General features: G+C 39.8%; 1 protein-coding gene across 1 annotated transcript in view; it reads right to left on the bottom strand.

Moving 5' to 3' along the window:
- Positions 1 to 16,102, bottom strand: part of PTPRD (protein tyrosine phosphatase receptor type D) — a gene marked incomplete at its 5' end in the record, with an annotated part of 289,668 nt that overhangs the window by 56,734 nt on the left and 216,832 nt on the right. The window contains one exon of the mRNA XM_080940162.1: positions 8,838 to 8,961. Within this exon, the coding sequence (XP_080796288.1) occupies positions 8,838 to 8,961 (124 nt within the window). The remainder of the gene's footprint in view (positions 1 to 8,837; positions 8,962 to 16,102) is intronic.

The following is a 16,102-nucleotide window of genomic DNA, read 5'->3' as shown; positions in this document are numbered from 1 at the left end:
ACACACTGAGTGGGGCCATACTGAAGAGTTCCTCGAGAAGCTGCTCAGTCTCACAAACAAAACACAGCAAAGAAAACCAATGGTAGTGGGGTATGTGCTCACTGGAACGGGGCAGGGCTCCCCAGTGAACTGCGTAAGAGTGCACAGCAACAGACATGGAGGGGAGGTGGTGTCCCTCCTGACTCAGGCCCACAAATTATTCCTGGCCGAGATGGAGAGAGAGCAAGACAGCTAGAAGAGCTTTCAATATTCCACCTCCTAGAGTAGCCCCGAGCCTGGAACACTCCACCCTTTACACTCTACAAGTCTTTAATAAGTAAAGCTTGCATGAAAACAATTTATACTTTAGCAAACTAGTTCATTCCATTTTTATACCCTTTATCCAGAAAGAGAGAGAGAAAGAAGGAAGGAAGGAAGGAAGGAAGGAAGGAAGGAAGAAAGGAAGGAAAGAAGGAAGGAAGGAAGCTTTACTCTCTCTCTAATACATACAAAACCAAAATCCCTAAACACTGAATGGGTGGTTAAGTCCTCAACTGAAATTTCTACGAGACAGAATATATGAAAAGTTTACTGTGCTGACACCATTTCAATCTGAAATATAAAAGCAAACCATAAGTTACAGTAAGTTGATTTAGTCTCTACACATGCAGTATTCTTTCCTTTCTCTTGTGTCAAGGCAACCGGTACTTGCTACATCAGAACTGCTGAAGTGAAGGGTTTTCCTGGTAACACACCAGAAATCAAGAATTCCGTCCCCAAGAGTCACTGCATCTTTGATGTAGCTGCAATCTGAATTGTCCTTTTTCTTTTTATTTTCTTTTCAAAATTCACAATTTATTCTCAAAAGCATTCTTTGCTGTGTGAGGGGAGGACAGATAATGTGCCCAAGGCTGCAAGCCAGGCTCTCTTCCTCACTGTGCTCCGGGCTCTGGTGCCTGACCTTCTGCCCCTTGAACTGCTCGGGTAGAGAGCTTTGAAAATGGCCCCAGAAAAGGAGCTAGCAAGTCTGTCTGTCTTTACGTACCCAACAACAAGAGTAAACCACATGGCTTGGGGAAACTCAGTTTCTGGGCTAGAAACACTTATAATTTTAGAAAGCACTTTGCCCAGAAGGGGGGAAAAACAGCTCTTAAGTTTTGCAGCTATGACTTATATTCATAAGGAAGCAATTATTCAAATGTTTCATCGAGTAATGGAATCGTCAGAACCTAGCATGGTGTAACCTGTAGGAGCCACATGTTAAAAAAAAAAAAAAAACACTTAGGTCATCAGTTTTTATTGATAATATATGAACATTACTGTTAGGACACCATCAAGCCAACACTGTTTACGAGTCCAGTGAAAATAATGAACGCACAATTTCTAAAATACCACATGGGTATGAAAATCGATGCAATAAATGAATGAAAGAAAACTGTATCATTTTATCTGATGATAAAATGGAATTCCAACTCCGGACTCCCCTTTCAAACGCTGTGCTGAAAACGTAACTAATAGAAAAATGAAATTCTTTTTGGGACCTCAGAAATGTACGGACCATGCCTACATTCTAGTACTCGGAACGCCACAGGACACAAACAGAACACACTCATGTCCAGGGGCTTCTTTTTACTCATTATTGGACTGGCTTACTCAGTAAAGAGCTAAACAAGGCAAGTGAACACCACAAGCAATCCTCGCTTGGAAGATACATCTTTTCTTCTCTGCGTTACCAGTTAGGACGGGAGGTAGCTAACAGCACGTCTCTACACAAGTGGCTCAGCCCATGCAGGGGAAAATGCTGGCCAAACAGCTGTAATTAGATGGATTTTAATAAGCCAGAAATTTGGACATTGGTCCAGGTTTGTAAGGCTGAAAATCCCATCTTGCTTCCTACTTGGTACAAATTAAGCTATGTTTCTTTACTGCTCCTCAAAAGAATAAATAGCTTTATGTATCTTAAAAAATAGGTTAAAAAAATGGGGGTGGGGGAATTAGACCTTGTCACTTTTGTACATAATTAACATGAAAACCGAAAGCCTGGAAATGCGACAGGAAACTGCGCGTCTGCTTCCATCAGTGATTGATGCTGTGGGCATTGTAAGACGAATGAGCTCAACTCAACAAATAATTGGATGGAACTCACGAAAAATTGGGTTTCTAGAAAAATGAGGCACATGGTCTAGTAAAATGTGTTCTGTTTTAATTTAATTCACTTATTATCTGTCAGGAGTACCCTGTGAAGTCAGGGGTTTCGGATTCCCTGGATCTGCAGGCAGACAGCTCTGTGCCCGTCCACATGGGTGCTGGGAAGCAAACTCAAGTCCTCTGCAAGTACACACTCTTAACGATGGAACCACCTCCCCATCAGCTTCTCCTGTCTTTTAAACAGAATTTAAGCACTAAGTAATCCTTCCACAAGGGGCTCACAGATTGTTCCCTAGGGTAAAAATATATAATAAAATAAAGGCAAGGAGAGGTGATATGAGAAAGAACATATGCAAGCCTTCTGTCTGTCCTTCCTCCTAGATAATCCTCACTCACTTGAGCCCTCAGAATGCTACCACACATGTCTAGAAATGAGGTTGGGTACCACATTCTCCTTTCTCTCTTCCTCGGGCTGCTTACTTTAGCTACTTCTCCTTGTCAATTTCCATTCCTCTATGGCCAGACATCCCAACCCTTTTTCTTTTTGTTTTGCTCTGCTCTTGTTTTGTTTATGAACTATATGAAAAACTAAAAATATATGGAATAAAAATATTATCATGTTTTTACTTATTGGATAGCCGTCAATTTTCTATATAAGGCCTGGAAAAACAGAAGCTGTTCCACAACAGGGGCATGATGAAGCCGGCAAACCTTCACATGTGTGTGGACAGTAGTGTTTAGTGAGTTGGTACCCGAATAACAACAAAGTGAGGCCTCACCAGGATAGAAGCAATGTACCTATCGCATCGGGGCACGAGGAAAAATCACTGTTACCAAAAACCACCTTGGGTTGCTGGATTTCATCAACTGCTCTTAGATTTATCTCAGGAGTGCTGACTCTGTGAGTGGCTCGTTCATTTTAAAGCTCTTAAATTCCCATCTCACACATAATCACATTGCTTTCACATCATCTGTCACCCGCTTTATTTACTCCAGGATTTTCTAACTGTTCCTATTATGCAAATCTAACACCAGACGATATATTCTGTAGTATTTCCATTCAAAGGAAACATTTTTCCCCTCACTGAAATTTGTAATTTTATTACAGGTCTGGTTTTCATTTATCAAGAGCTAATATTTTCTTTTTTTAAACCACTCTAAATACATGCAGCTTTCTCATTTGGATATTGTTAACTTTTCCATAGATCATATAAAAATTCTCATGTGCAATAGTGTAAAACTCAGAGCAGTAATGATAGTAGTGCCCAGGGTTTAATGGACTCGTTACTGGTGGTGGGCACCGTAAGGGTCTTAGCTGCTTTAATTCAGTTATTCTTCCTATGGATTCTAGGAAGTAGGTATGAGTAATGGAATAACCTTGGTCAATGAACCCAAGGTACCACCTAGTGACCTTTCAAGAACCCAGAAGGGTCAAGGATGTTTTAAGATGCATTTCTGGCTTAATTAGCACTCATGAACAGGAGTCAATGTAATTATTAAAACTGTAAATGTATTCTCCTCCCATAAGAAAATTTAAATAAATCACTAATGATGCGAATGGGCATCCCCCAGAAAGTTACATACTGAAGTATACAAGTCAACCTGACACTGAGGAGTGAAGCCGTCAGGAAGTGCTGAGATCCTGGGGCAGTCCTCAAACAAGGGATCGGGGGTCTTTACAAAAGAGTTTATGGATCAGGCTTACTCTGTGTCCAACCCTCTCACCACTGAGGAAGCATCCCTCCAGCCCCGAAGAAGAGGTGACAGACATTGGAAGGTGAAGACCCAGATTCTCAGCAGGTACTGAACCCGAGGACGAGTTCATTTTGGACTTTTCAGATTTCAGAAACGCACAGATCACCCAGGTGCGGTGAACTATTGTAGCCACACAGACATTAACATAAAGGTTTATGTTGTACTGAGCATTAAAAAATAAGTTTCACAATCACCAGTGTTGAAGGATGTTTGTGACATTGACGAATCTTTGATCTGCTTTGGTGAGATGGTCATATGCATGACCGACTGTTTTACACAAACGTGAGAGTATCTATGTTTTAGAAGGAGCCAAACAGTAATGTCTAAGATTTAATATTTATTTGCCTATGCAGTATCTTTGGATCTCAGAATTTAGAACGGTATTCAGAATCAAACTCATTTTAAAACTCATTTTAAGTAAGACCCTATGTGAACAGTTATAGCCACCACAACCACAAAAGTAGTGGAGACACCACATGGGACGTTGGGGTCAGGGCAGCTTCACATTGGGCTAACATGACATTAGCATTCTGGCTTTGTTACATCTTTAACAGTAAAAAGAGCCCTCTCCTCATAAAAGGTATAGATTTTGTATATGCTATGCTGCTATGTTATGCCTCTGAGTGTGATGTGCTTGCATAGGTGTGAAAGGGCAGGCATGCATGTGTGCCTGTATACATGTGTGAGGCAGAGGACAACCATAGGTCTTAGTCTTCCTCTTCTTGCTTGTTTGGAGAGGAGCTCTTGCTTGTGGTGGCCTACCATGAATTCCTGGAGAATCTCCTGTCTCGGCCTCCTGTGTTGCCAAGGAGACTCAGATTACAGCCATGAGGTGGTAAGGCTGATTTCAGATCAGTTTTAGGGATTAACACTCAAATCCTCATGTCTGTGTGACAAGCATATTACTTACTGGGCCGGCTCCCAGCCCAACACTTACATCATTAATATTTCCTTGTTACCTCCTGTAAATTCAGATGAACAGTATGGATAATAAAGCTAAAAAAAAAATCAATGGCATAGTTCCTAACATATAAAGAAAAGGGAGCAGATCAGCCCACTCCAATTTCTTGTTTTTGTTATCGCACTGAAAAAAGCAGTATTTTAATACTGTCATATATTTAGGCTTGGATAAAGCTTTTTAAAGAAACGTCTTTGCCAATATGGCTCTTAGATGAACATTGTAATGATTCTATGAAACATTACGCCAATGAACATGAATTATGGTTTCAGAATTGAAACTTGTTTTACACAAGACAGTAGAGATTAATTCTTGCAAATTATAAGACGCTGTGATAAAAACTTGCCATATACTGATTTTATGTATAAAAGAAAAAACTCCTGGAAGCTACCTATGCATCCAAGGAGAGATTGCCCCACAGAATTGGACACGGGTGTACTTCCGTAAGGTTGTGACAGATACATTTGGTTCAGTAAGGATTTCTGTTGTTGAGCCATAGTTTTTCAGGTTACTCAGAGCATAACCTGGAAAATGAACTTACAACAAACAATGGTTAAGTGAGCTCTAAGCCTAGTGTCAAATAATGAAGAGAATTTGGGGGGGCAAAAAAAAAAAAGCTGAGAAAGGTGTTTGGAGTCTACATAGAAAAGTGCTGTTGGTGATGTGAGCTGGCTTCACAGGGCACAGGGCTACTCTCTACACTGATGTTCTCCCTAACTACCTCGGACTACTAAATATCAAGTAACGTTGGTGATAGCCTTTCATAGACTGTAAGGTAGAGTAAGTAAGCATCATAAGTGCTTGAGGAACTCTCTAGATCTCAGAAGCCAGGAAAGACAGAGGCTGTAACTGAAGAAACTGATCTTAGAGGAGTCACTGTCACCTCGGTTTAAGGACAGCTAATACCTCAGAGTCTCCACTGTGTACCCTCTCTGCGGTTAAGAAAGTATAGCTTTGGAACTTTTGACAACACCGTACAAGAGTTAGCAGATTATTTTATATCGTGTGCATGCATACATAAGAGTTAGCTCCAACTTGGATTTATTTGAGAATATCTAACTTAAGTCATTAAACTAGCTGCTGTTACATCTTTTGTTCAGAACCTCAATTTTCTCATTAGAACTTAAGTGGGGGTTATCAAAGTGGCACTTGACTTGTCACTTGACTTGTCAAAAATTCACCTGTGTTTCTCCGCCTAATTTTGCCCAGATGTGCAACAACTGACAACCATTGGCAATTTGACTCTCTGGATTTGTTCTGGGTTTTTTCAAACGGTCTCAAAATAGTAAAAATGTCACTGCTTCCAAGCAGCTTAGGAAGCAGGCAGGAGCTACACAGAATTTCAGCTTTAGTTCTTTCCATAGATCAATTGGAGGGTAAATGATTCCACTATTAAACAAGATAAAGACAGTGTAAGTCACTGTGTTGATTTCCGTTTCTCCTCTGATGTCTGTCAGATATTCTGCAAGTTAATATGAAAAGAGTAGCTACTGCTACAAGGAAAGTGACTGCAAAGCCATCCTGAACAAACCCCTCATCCGCCATCACTACAGTTAGGAAACTGAGGTAGGACACACAAGCTTTTATAAACAGGGCTAAAGTCACTTCTCATTTCCATTTGACCCAGGGCTGTTCAAGCTGCTTGCCACTCAGTTAGTGGCTGATGAGGCAGTTCCTGTGCACAGAATTCTCTAGTTTAAAACTGATACAGATTGAATGACTGTCACCTGGAGTTATTCTAGGTCAGGAGGGCTTGGTCTATGATAAATTGCTACTCATGGTCATAATCCAGATTTAAGCTCTCTCTGGCCCACAGATTTCAATTAAATTCGTCTAACCTTTTGCATAACAGAATATGGAGAGATTTTGGTTTCTAGGTCAGATCTAGATTTAGGGTGTAACTGTGGGCATAGAGTTATAAAAAGGCAGGCTTTAGTCTGAGTCAAATACCTTTCCTTCTAAGCTGTAAAAATGGCCTAAGAATAAAGTGGGCAGAAGTTTCTGTCATAATAAATGCACAAGAGTTCCACCCTGCCCCATCTCAACACCCTTTCTTGTTAAAATGTGAAAAAAGTAAGTTAAGGAAAATTATAGCAAAAATACATGTAAATGCTACTAAAGACAGAAAAGGCTTAGAGAAGGCTCTGTAGAATGTCCTGTTATCCCTATCTATCTATCTATCTATCTATCTATCTATCTATCTATCTATCTATCTATCATCCAACTATCTATCTATATCTATCTATCTATCTATCTATCTATCTATCTATCTATCTATCTATCTATCTATCTATCTATCTATCTCCACATTACTTGTATAATTAAAGAAAGTCTTATTTCTGATTTACTCTTGCTCCTAATCTACTATGATGATTTTATAGATAAGAAACTACTATTGCTCCTTTTCCATTTAAAATGAAATGAAATGGAAATATAGAGCTAAAGTGTGGAGCCTACATTCAGCTGTGCACAATCATCAGCTTGGATTTCTCAACAAGTCTCAGCAAGAAGTTTTCAGCAATGTGGCCTAATCCTGCCTCAGCTGGCAGAGGTGATACTTAATAGTTAATCAATGTTTTCACGATGGAAGAAGGTTGACATTTGAATGTATTTGGCTACTAGTAAGAGACATTATCACAGTTTCCAACATCAAAAGTTATGTGATAAAATTTTATGGTTCAGCAATGCCACATAAGGCCAATTTGAGCCAAACCAGGTTGCAGTTATCAGCTTAGTCCAAGGACGGAAAGATGTATTTGACTTCCAAGTCTAGAAATGAATATATTGTTGCATTTTATGTTCACCAAGAGCCCTTTTACAATTTCACTTCGTATTTTGTGTGTGTGTGTGTGTATGTGTGTGTGTATGTGTATGTGTGTGTTCTAGTGCCTGTGCAGGCATGTTCCAGAGTGTTGATGTGGAGGTCAGAAGTCAACTTGCAACCTCCTGGGATTGGACTCAGGTCCTAGATATGGCTTTGCCTGCTAAACTAAGTGTCTTGCCCCAAGGCAGCTAAGTGCTATGAGATAATGTGGTAACTACATTTAAATATATATATTTAAAGCCCAAAAAGAAAAAAATGGATTTGAACCACTGTAGATAAATGTGACTGTTTGCACTGCAGACTCCTGAAAGGATTCATCAGAAGCCAGTACTAGTCAATGATTTCAAAAGCCACTGCAAGAGAAAACACGCAGAACCTTGGCATGCCTCTACTAACAAATGCTTTGAGTGACAGGCAGGCAGTAGGTGGGGCTGCTTGCTATGGCACGTGAAAGCATTAGGTAGCATGGAAAAAACATTTCTAAGGCCTTTCCATCTAGAGTTCTTCTACAGACTACAGGATTACTGAAATTCTGATGGTCAGGAATGAACTCCCCACTGGTTTTTGTATGGTACGTGCAGGGATTGATTACTCGAAGGAGGGAAGCAGACACCACCCTCCTGGGGATGCTAAGGAGCAACCTTCTTCAGCCTTCTTCATCCATCATCCCCTCTGGAACTCACTCCTGACTGTGGGAGAGGAAGATTAAGAAGCAGTTCACGGACGCAACCACTCGCACATTGCCAAGGTGCTGAGTTTCTCTTAATTGCCACATATTGACTCCTAAGCTTACCCTGTCCCAGTAATCGTGTCGGGATTTATTTATAGATACCCCCTTCCTTCCTTTTTCAAGATGTAACTAGTGTGCAGGTCCCTCTGGACAATCACTGGCTCTCTCATAACTATCAACAATTATAGGTAAGCTGGGTATTGCTCCCCTCATGAAAACATCAGTAAACGATCAAATCTTCATGAAGGGATGCTTCTGGGATTGTAGCGGGGCCAGCCTGCTCCTGTGAGTGATTCATTTATGTAAGAAAAGAAAGGTGCCAGGCCCCTGGGCCTGGGTCAAAGGGAAATATTTTCATAGATGGCTGGAGGCCCAATCAATACTGCATTCTCATGCAAATATGTGAACTGAGAGAACAACAATTTGAATAAAATATCTCTTACCTTCTATTGCTGATAAGAGAACCCGGGAGTGGTCGTAGGCAATGACATTTGCATATCTGTTCTTTGGTTTGTTTACTTCCAAGTTTGAGTGTTCCCATGTGAACTGCTGGCCAGGGTCAATTGACTACAATAAAAAAAAAAAAAAAAAAAAAAAAAAAAATCAAGCCAGTACACACAAAGTCAATACTAGAAAAACATAGTATTAAGGCATTTATCACAGGAATATACATGATTTAAAAAGACATTCCAAAGCCACACTTCATAAAGATGATTTTAGCTGTGAAGCCTCACACTGCCATAAACTGCATTGCACACACTGACCAGTATCATGAGAGTCATTAACAATCGTGAACATTGACCGAACAGCATGGTACTATGTTACTTTTCCTTTTTTTTTTTTCTCTCTGCTACTGGAGTTTACAAGTTATTTTAGGTCAATCTTTCTTTCGCTGCTGTGAACAAACCTTCCGGTGCTGTGAGCAGAATTTGCCCTGAGTCCTTACTCCTTCCTCGTCTTTCCTGACTGGACCTGTGCACACATTCTCAGCTGACTGGCCTTTTCCCGGCTTGCTGTGCGCATGTGCGATTTTTTGATTCTCGACCTATGCACTCCCATCTCTGCCTATTTGCTCCCATAAGAACACCTACGATTTTATCTGTTTCCTCATTATGTACCATAGCCAGTGTCAGGGAAAATGTGAACAATCTAAGCAATGCCTGTGAGGACAGGAAGCCAGTGATTATCATCGTAGTGACAAAAACAACTTGTGGCATTACAGAAGGATTGAATTGTTTTTCTCTTTACCAAATTGTTTTCACGTATCATCGTGTTTGTCCCGTTTGCCTCCTTTTATCCCTTAGGATTTTTTTTTCTTATATTTTCTAACTTTTACCATACTTTTGTAATGTCACCTTAGTTCAAGCAAATGCAATGTACAGTACATTCTGTGTGGATACAAGATGAATTTTGTAGATAGTTCAATGATGATTTCAAAATTGCATTCGGGCTTAATTGCTTAACTTAAAGAGTTTGAAAAGAAAATGATAATGGAAGTACAAACAGCATGGCACCTAGGAAACTATTCTATAAGAAGAAAACAAGGAGCTAACAGGAGAATTATGGATACCAGGTCATTAAGCTTTGGAGCCAATCTAACTTAATTTTCTTAACTATTGGGAGACATCTTGCAACAACTCTCTCTCTGTCTCTCTCTCTGTCTTTCTCTCTGTCTCTCTCTCTGTCTCTCTCTCTGTCTCTCTCTCTCTCTCTCTCTCTCTCTCTCTCTCTCTCTCTCTCTCTCTCTCTCTCTGTGTGTGTGTGTGTGTGTGTGTGTGTGTCTTCCCAGATGACAAAATAGAAGGGAAGTCTGACTTAGTAAAACTGAAGTTTGAAGGCCCTCCCTGACAAGCAGTGTGCTAACTGCTACTCAGTAACGCAGTAAAACCTGTGTGAGCAACTGAGACATTTATGTTCAAGCCTAGGCCTTTGTAGGCACGAGGCTGCCTAACTGTTCAGAATGCCACGGCAAAATGAAGGAGCTCAAGGTGGGAGACATTCACCTAAGCACAGCCATCGTCCTGTGTCATTCTGGGACAATTACGTAAGAAACCAAGTTTTCAAAATGAGGTTGGCTTCCCATGGATGATAGGACAGATGGGACGCAGCTTACATTCAGACTTGTTTTACACGGATCAAACAAACATTGATTAAATAATGCTGACTTGCCTTGGTGCAGCAGAGCGCTCATTCATCTGGATCTATCTGTCTGACTGAACATTTAACCAACCACACACGGCACAGGTCATTATTTCTGGGGCTTGTCAGAACACTGAGAGCAGTAAACTCAGGAAAGGATAAGTACCTAGGGCCAGGGAGGTATACTAAGATCCTTTAGACTTGAAAGAAACAAAGGAAGGGAAAAAGCTGAACCGAGCTTTGAAAATCACTTTCACTTCATCTGAGTTAGAAAGGCAGAGATGGTAACTGAGTGAAGCTCTAATTCCCAAACCCATTGGTTTTTTTGTTTGTTTTGTTTTTTGCTTCCCCTTTCTTGGTATTGGTGATTGCCTGAGAGCTTTGCTTCTCTACCTAGGGGCTCTCTTGTTGCAGTCTCTTAAAGGTCAAAGTCATGGTCAAGGTGGACAAAAGGCAGCATAAAAGCTGTGATAGGGAAGGTCACTGCCATTTCCACCTCACATATTTAGCTGGTCCACCCTGACCATGGGGCTCCTATTAGAAATTAAGATGAGGTCACTGGAATAATGTGACATTAGCACCCTTATGTCTGTGAGTGGGCTCAGTGATTTTTTTTTTCCCCTTAGAGCTGACTGCTTGTGTGTTCTTTTCTGTTCCAAATCTCCCTTCATTGTCCACCTCCCTCTTCCTTCTTTGTAATGCTGATGCCTTTTTATGGCTCACTCCCATCAGCATCTTCCTCAGCTAGAGGCCTGGCTAGGTCTCTGTGAAGTTTTGAAAGGCAGAAATACAGTTCAAACTAGAAGCTGATTGATGGCTTTTCATATTTCACAAACTCTACAAAATCAATATGCTACATTTTCACAGATTGATAAATCAGAGTGCCTTATTGTAATTATAATTAATTCCCTCAGCTAATCAATAGATCCTTCAACAACAACACTCAGATGCTCACAACTTGACCAACTTGATTGCTGTGCCTCACAATCACTTCAGGGAAAATCATTTTAATGCTAACAGACTTTCAACTTAGTTGCTACTAGGATGGGTGGAGCTAGATGCAAGGAAATCTTTATGGGTAATTCAAATACAGGCAGAATCTCATTTAGATACTTGCTAATATCAAAGAGTTGAGCTTAAAGTTCCAGAATTGTTTTTTTTATCAGTTTGAACTTTGTCTTAAAATAAGTTAAGTGTAAAACCACACAGCATATAACATATGAAGTTCTAATTATGTACTGTATTTTCATTAGAAAGCCACAATGAAAATGTAAGTGTCTATATAAAACAGAGGTAAAATTTTCTGCATTCACTCATTTAATTTTTATAAAACTCCTAGGCATGAGTACCATGTTTACTGAGGTCCTCTCACTCTGATGATTAAGGTGCACAGAAGTCAGATGATTCCTTTATGGTCAAATAACTACTAAGTAGAAAGTCAAGTTAGCCATGCTTCCTCTCTAAGTACAGGACAGAGTCCTCAGAAATGTGTACAAAGTATTATATTCCTTGAGTGGCACTCGCCACACATGACCCTTTTTCATAGTGCCAAGATCATCACATGACCCTTTTTCATAGTGCTGGTCATCACTTTAAAGCAACATTCTTCAATGGTTTCCTAAAACCCAACCTTTGGGCCAAAAGAAAAATATAATTCCCAGCTTCAAAACACCGCACAGTCCCTAATCATAAGTACGCAGCGTTCCACTCCATCTTCCACATTATCCAAGGAGGGGAACAAACCTCAAAACCTCAAAATATTCCTTTAGAAACTCATCAAAGGACTACCACAAAACCAGACTCGCCCTGGTTTGTTTTTTTTGTTTTTTTTTTTTTTTTTTTTTTGTATGTCTGCAAAACAAATAGCAAAATTTTAATTATAGAGAAGGACTAGACCAACTATATTCCTAGCCAAACTATGGGTTAGAGCATTTTTAAAAATCTATCCTGAACTTTCATTGACCTTAACATTAGGAGAAATCCTAGCTTTCCACATAGTTGGTCTGGTTCTTCCATGGTAGTGTAAGAAGTCACTCTCCAGCATTCAAGTCCCTTCCGAGGTTAACAGTCTGGAGCTGACGGCTAATTTCTGCAGAAAGTGGTTTTTTTTTTTTTTTTTTAAAAAGTATTTGTATTCCTATTTTCTCCCTGTTTGAAAATGGTAAATTAATGTATATATGCCTGTGAACAAAATACATGCTCATATAGTTGGTAGAGCCTATGTTTGCCATAGTCAGCATGTGGTTGCAGTTGTCAAGAGACCATCTTTCTGAGAACGGAAAGTGAATTTAGTTGAAGCTAACAATCCTTCACAAAGCCAGATGTGAGATGAGCTGGAAGGTGACAGCACTGTCTGAGAGACAAAGGGAAGGCTGCCATTCTCCAGCTCTGGTTAGCTGCAGCAGGACATGTGGCTTTGTCCTCTTTGTTTCTTTTAGTATTTCCTTCACCCGAGTGTCAGGTCTGTGCCCTCATTTTCTCTCAGCTCCCCTTAACCAATCAGTTATCAGCTCTTCTTGAGTCTTTCCTTGTAAAAGTATCTCTGAATCTAGGCTGCCATTGGAGGGGGAAAAACCAAAACAGGACTTGACCAGATTACCAACATTAAGCCGCGTACACAGAAGCACTCTCCCTTGAACAGTAGAAGAATACAATTCAGAAATACACTTAGAAATGCACCACACTTGTCAAATGTGAAAGTGTGCTTCATTCGGGCAGATAGTTCTTCCAACAGAAATTTGCCTCCAGGTCACAGAACTGAATCAAGGATTTATATTGGGCAATGGTTAGATTTGAAATTTAGGCCACAGTTTATAGCCAATGCAAAACTTCATATATGAAGTATGGTTTATCCTTATATACTTTTGGCATTCTGATTATGCAGAGGGAGTAGAAAGGATAACTAGGGATTATGGGAGGTAATTGAGGTGACTATCTGGTCAACCCGTTTTCACAGTCACCAGGTCCTTGAGTCCCCTCCAAGAACTACACTCAAATGATCTTCACTGGGCTGACACCAGTCAAATGAAGACAGTAGCAAGAGCCCTGCACAGCCTTTCCCTTTACCTCGTAACGCAAAGTGAGCACCCGAGTGGGCACCAGTTGTTTACTTCATGCCTATGAAACAGATTATTCTTGAGATTAACTCAAATACGAGTTTGAGAAGAAATGCAACATTAAGATCTGGAAACTATTCCAGAGTTGTTGACCAACATGGTCGTGAATATGGCCAAAGGCAGAAGAAAAACAAACACTCTTGTCCCAAAAGGTTATGTTTTAGAGGGATGAGATCAGAAATGTGTTTTAACCAGGCTACTTAGATTATTAGCTATTTATCTAAAATTATTTAAATGACCAATAACATTGGGGTGGACAGCTGGGTGTGGTGGCCCAACTGTAACCCTAGTGCTTTGGAAGCCATCCTGGTCTAACACACAAGTTGCAGGGGGTTGAGAAATGTACAGTGTGTTCATAAGGGCTAAAGGAGGAGAATTTCACAAACACGGTTTACACACCAGTATCTTTCAGGCCATATGGCAATGAGAAAAACCTAAATGACTTGCACACAGCTTTCAGGCATAAAATCCTGTTAGAGATTACTTAATCTTTTCTGAGTGAAGAGATATAGGAGACTGAATTGATAAGAGGTGACAAATAGAGGCTTATAAAAAGAAGCTACCTGATCGGCAAACACCTTAAATAATAAAATAGTTATTAATTAAAATGGGGCATGCATTCTCCGGAACACGGTGGCTTGACAGTTGTTTTCTGATTAGAGAAAAACACTTATCTATGAAATATAACTCATGAGCATCATTAAACAAATCCATACAGGCATCTTCCCTTTCCTGAAGATACCAGGGTTTGGGTACTAAACAAACCAGCCATGCACTGTTTGCTGATATCGATGATTCTGCATCAACCCCCAAGGATGAAGGGTAGAGCATGTGTTTCAAGTCTTAACAGAAAGGAAGCACATTTTCTCTCTCCTACACGCATCTACCGAGTGGCATCAGAGCAGTCCTTGTCTACCCAGTCTTAGCCAGCTAGCAGTATTTGCTTTCCCTTTGGGGCAATTGTTTCTACTTTCACTTGGAATTATAAAAGGTAGGCAGTTGCTTTGTTATTGCTGCAAGGAAGCCCACTTCTGCCCCTTATTTATTATGTAACAACATGTCTAAATCCATCACTTGGAACTCATCTACTCCTCAGCAGAGATAAACAAACAGAGCACAAGTCCTGACATGCTTTGCTTACTTCTCTGTCTCTACTGGATAAGGGAGACCTGGCCATTCATAAAAACAGAACATTAGTAGATTGTAAAAGGGAAGAGCGCTGAAGAAGAGATGTTGTGATTTCAAAATTACTGCGACTCATATCATTAAAGCAAGGGACACCGGGCACTCTAAAAGAAACTAGCAGAGACAAAGTACAACAAGGTTTGTGAAAGACATTAGAGGACCCTAGTCAACAGTATTAATTCCTCACAGAATGTTGAAAGCTTTAATGGGATCTTTAACATCATTTTATTTTTACTTTGCATCCTGTAGTCAAGATGTACGTTAGCCTTTCTGTACTGTTCTTGTCTGCCATTTATTAGGAAGTTTTTTTTCTTTTTTTTATTCCATTATGTTTTGCTTTGTGTTGAATCATTTATCCTTTCTCATAATAAACAGATACACTTCCAAACTGAAAAATAAGACTTTGGTTAATGTTTAATCAATACCTTGTTTTCTGGATCAGAAAATAAAAATGCAATGCTCTCTCTCTCTCTCTCTCTCTCTCTCTCTCTCTCTCTCTCTCTCTCTCTCTCTCTCGGGCAGAATACAGAGAATTACAAGCTATCACTTAAAGAATCCCTGACCTCATGGTTATCCTCCAAAATTACTATCAGGTGGAGATAGGAGCTCCCAGTGAGTAGGTGCCTTTGGGAAGACCTCACACACCTACTCCTGGCTGCTAACCTGATCACCATTTGCAGGCAAAGTAACAAGACACAGCACCCTGAGATTCAAATTAAAGAACCCTGCAGGGTGGTCATTGCTCCTCCTTTTCATGGTATGTGGGTATTTTAACCCAGTCACAAAAGAACAGACATAATATGCAGTCACTGATAGTGGGATGCTAACCCCAGAGGCTTGCACTCCCCCAGAAACAACTCACAGACTGTATGAAGTCCAAGAAATAAAGAAAACAAAAAATATACATATATTCATAAAACAAGAAGACTTTGACTATTTCCATGTTGCGTTTTGTTTTGCATGTACTTTACGCTTATTGCAACTAGTACGTTTTCAATGCATACTGTCAAGCCCTTGAAAAAAATCAAGTACTGACTAAAAAACATATTCACATGGTTTTATGTAAAATTTATTTTAATGTCTGAAAAAACAGTACTGACAAAATGTATAATTTTAAGCAAAAAATGTTTAAAATCTTTACATTTATCTTTGTTTTGCAAAATAAAGTCGTTTAAAAAAAAAAAAAAGAAAAGATTCACATTCCAAAGTGTCATGTGCTTTCTTTCCTCTTACATGTATGTGATAAGCAAACTAAAAGAACTCATACA

This window comes from Micromys minutus, assembly GCF_963924665.1.
Source record: "Micromys minutus genome assembly, chromosome: 28".
Lineage (NCBI taxonomy): Eukaryota > Metazoa > Chordata > Mammalia > Rodentia > Muridae > Micromys > Micromys minutus.
This window is presented reverse-complemented; position numbering and strand designations above follow the sequence as displayed.